At 37.2% G+C, this 3011-nt stretch overlaps 1 protein-coding gene across 1 annotated transcript; it reads left to right on the top strand.

Moving 5' to 3' along the window:
* Positions 1-779: 779 nt before the first annotated feature.
* Positions 780-1352, top strand: LOC143597853 (uncharacterized). Its single transcript, XM_077076261.1, has one exon. The coding sequence runs from the start codon at positions 780-782 to the stop codon at positions 1350-1352; it is 573 nt and encodes a 190-aa protein (XP_076932376.1).
* The last annotated feature ends 1659 nt before the right edge of the window (positions 1353-3011 follow it).

Genomic DNA, 3011 nt, shown 5'->3' with positions numbered 1-3011 from the left:
GACAACATATGTAGATGTGTTCAAACTGATTGTCAATGTTGTTCTCTAGTTAACACTCTACTATGAATACAATGGAGGTTCATATACCGCACATATTCACCAAGAAAGTGATATGTATTTAATATACCAACTAGCTTCCCTTGTTCCTGGTTACACCTGTAAAATTCATGTGGCGTGGAAAACGGTAGTTCCATACTTGCAACAACATGAGCATGGTAGTTCCTCAATCATTGAAGACCACGATGAAGGTTATTATACTTCCTTTTTACATCCTTTTTAACTATTTTTATACTCAATAAAATGTTGTAAAAGGTAATAAATTATTGTAAGACTCTCTTGCTGAAGAAGTTGAAGACACATCAGAGAGTGAATCATATGTTTCTGAATATGAATCGGAAGACGACGAACCACTCCCTCCTTTGCCTCAACAACAAAGTTAGGGACTTACCCATTTTCCCAAACTTAATGTAGTTGGTAGAGAAATGGATGAAGACTATATTCCTATGGATAATTTTGCGAAAGATGAAATGGATTTTTGGGACGAAAAATATCCAAAAATACATTTAAATATATATTTCACTTCAAAAGGCCAAGTTGATTACACCGTTAGAATGTGGAATATCAACCACAACAGAGAGATATTTATGGCAGTACCCCGACCCAAAGTCTTCACAGCAAAATGTAAAAGTATCAAACAAACAAACAACCAGCACGATACCTCTCAACCATATCTTTGGACATGCATGGAAAGAAAATTAAAATATTCCAATTGTTTCAAAATGATAACATGGACACCGGCTCACTCGTTTTTCACCAGTGTTTCTCACAACAACAACCGAACCCTAAGATCAAAAGTTGTAGCAACCCACATCCAACAACAAGTGCTTGCAAATCTATCATATATGGTGAAACAAATTCAGTCTCTGATCAAAGAGAAACTGAATGTTGATATCACTTACGGCAAGGCTTGGGCTGCCAGGAAAAAATCCATTGAAAACATATACGGTAGCTGGGATGAAAACTTCCAGGAATTACCAAGCTACATAATGGCACTACAACAAGCAAACCCCGGTACCATTGTCCAGTGGTTACATCATCCCTATAGTCAAAGTGACTGCTCAATATTCAAGTATGTATTTTGGGCATTCCGTCCAAGTATTGAAGCCTTTAGTTTATGCATTCTTGTGATCTCTATAGATGCCACCAATCTAAGTGGCACTTACAAGGGAAAAATATTGATGGCGGTTTCCAAAAACGCAAACAACATGATCTTGCCAATTTCGTACGTATTGGTGGATGAGGAAACAAACGAGAGCTGGAAGTGGTTTCTACAACAATTTGCTGAACGTTGATGACCCCGCAAGGCGAAAGTTATGTGTAATTTCTGACAGACATGCAGGCATAAAACACACCATGGATAATTTAGAATCATGGAAGGAACCCCACGCCTACCATCGATTTTGTCTAAGGCATGTAAGAAGAAATTTCATGGAGAAGTTCAAGAGTGTGAGCTTGAAAACGATGTGTTGGGAGATCAGAAGCACAACAAAACAAAGAAAGTATGATCGCCTGATGGATGAGCTTAAGGCGACAAAGAAAGAAGCGTGGCGGTACCTCCGTGGAATAGATTAAAAAAATGGACAGTCCTGTATGACAGTGGGAATCGATGATGGGGTAACCCCACCACGAACATATCAGACAACATGAACAATGTGTTACGTGGTGCCAGGATGCTCCCAATAAAGGCATTAAGTGAATACACGTTTAAAAGAGAAGTTGAGCAATACACCATACACTACACAACCGCGTATAATTGTTCAACGGACTATCCTCACCGCATATGGACAATCTACTATAATTGTGAAATCAGGGCTCGACAACACAGAGTGTTCCCTTATTCAGCACGTCATCAACGGTACCAGGTGGTGTCATCCCTACAAACATCGGACGAATCTGGCTTCAGTCCGTATACGGTAGAATTCCAAGAACGAACATGCACGTGTAGTAAGTGGTAAATTTATCGTTTCCCGTGTAGCCATGAAATTGCAGTATGCCACCACATAAGTGGAAATGAAAGAAAAATTGTTGATCAGAAAAACTGTTGGGCCAAGGTATTACACAGAAACCTAACGTGCACAATACAGTCACCAGTATTTTCTGGTGCCTCATAAACAAGATATTTTGTATGCCGGTTGACGAATTCATGGGGACCCATCGAAGATAACCATCTTAAGGGGAAGATGGCGTGCGAGGAGGATGCACAACGAGATGGACGCCAGGTACGCTAAGGAAATGATGGGTCGTAGGTGTTCTAGTTGTAAATCAACAGGTCACAAGATCAACAATTGTCCGAACCGACAACATTAATTATTGTATTTTTTATCATGTATCCAAGTTTCTGTTTGTTTTATTTTATGTCTTAAGTATAACTTAGTTTTCAAGAGAATTAGATCATATATCATTTAATATCTATGGACTCTTTATGTTTTATGTATTATGAACTGCACCCGGATGCTTTTAAACTCTTTTTATAGTATTAAAAAATAGTTTATTGTGTTACCCAAAAACTGTTATTAGTATGTTACTTTGCTCAAAAAATTAGGGTTCAAAAAATATTTTATTAGATAAAAGTAATACACATTACATTAAGTATTTTTTATAAATACATATATAGGAAACACACATATTATAGGTTTGTTTTTATAGAAATAAAATAGTTAATACATATTACTATTATATTAATTAAAATGGTTTAAATGTATAAATAACAAAAAAAAAAACAAAAAAACGGGGTGGCAGGGGTTTAAACCCCGACCTGCCATTCCGTAACATTTGATCTTAACCAGCCGGGTTACCAGCGACGTGCATTATATGTTGGGATTGCTTAAATATATACTGGGAAATCAGGAAAAATATAATAATTCCTAATCCGCTATTGGGAATGGCGGATTAGGAATAAAATATAGTTATTATTAGCCACTATTAGGCACTATTAGGCAGACACATCGGGC

The sequence above is a fragment of the Bidens hawaiensis genome, unplaced genomic scaffold (genome assembly GCF_021521415.1).
Source record: "Bidens hawaiensis isolate Kalapana, Puna unplaced genomic scaffold, B.hawaiensis_p1.1 tig00000237_1, whole genome shotgun sequence".
In the NCBI taxonomy this organism is placed as follows: domain Eukaryota; kingdom Viridiplantae; phylum Streptophyta; class Magnoliopsida; order Asterales; family Asteraceae; genus Bidens; species Bidens hawaiensis.
The sequence above is the reverse complement of the archived record's forward strand: the minus strand, read 5'-3'. Positions and strand labels throughout refer to the sequence as shown.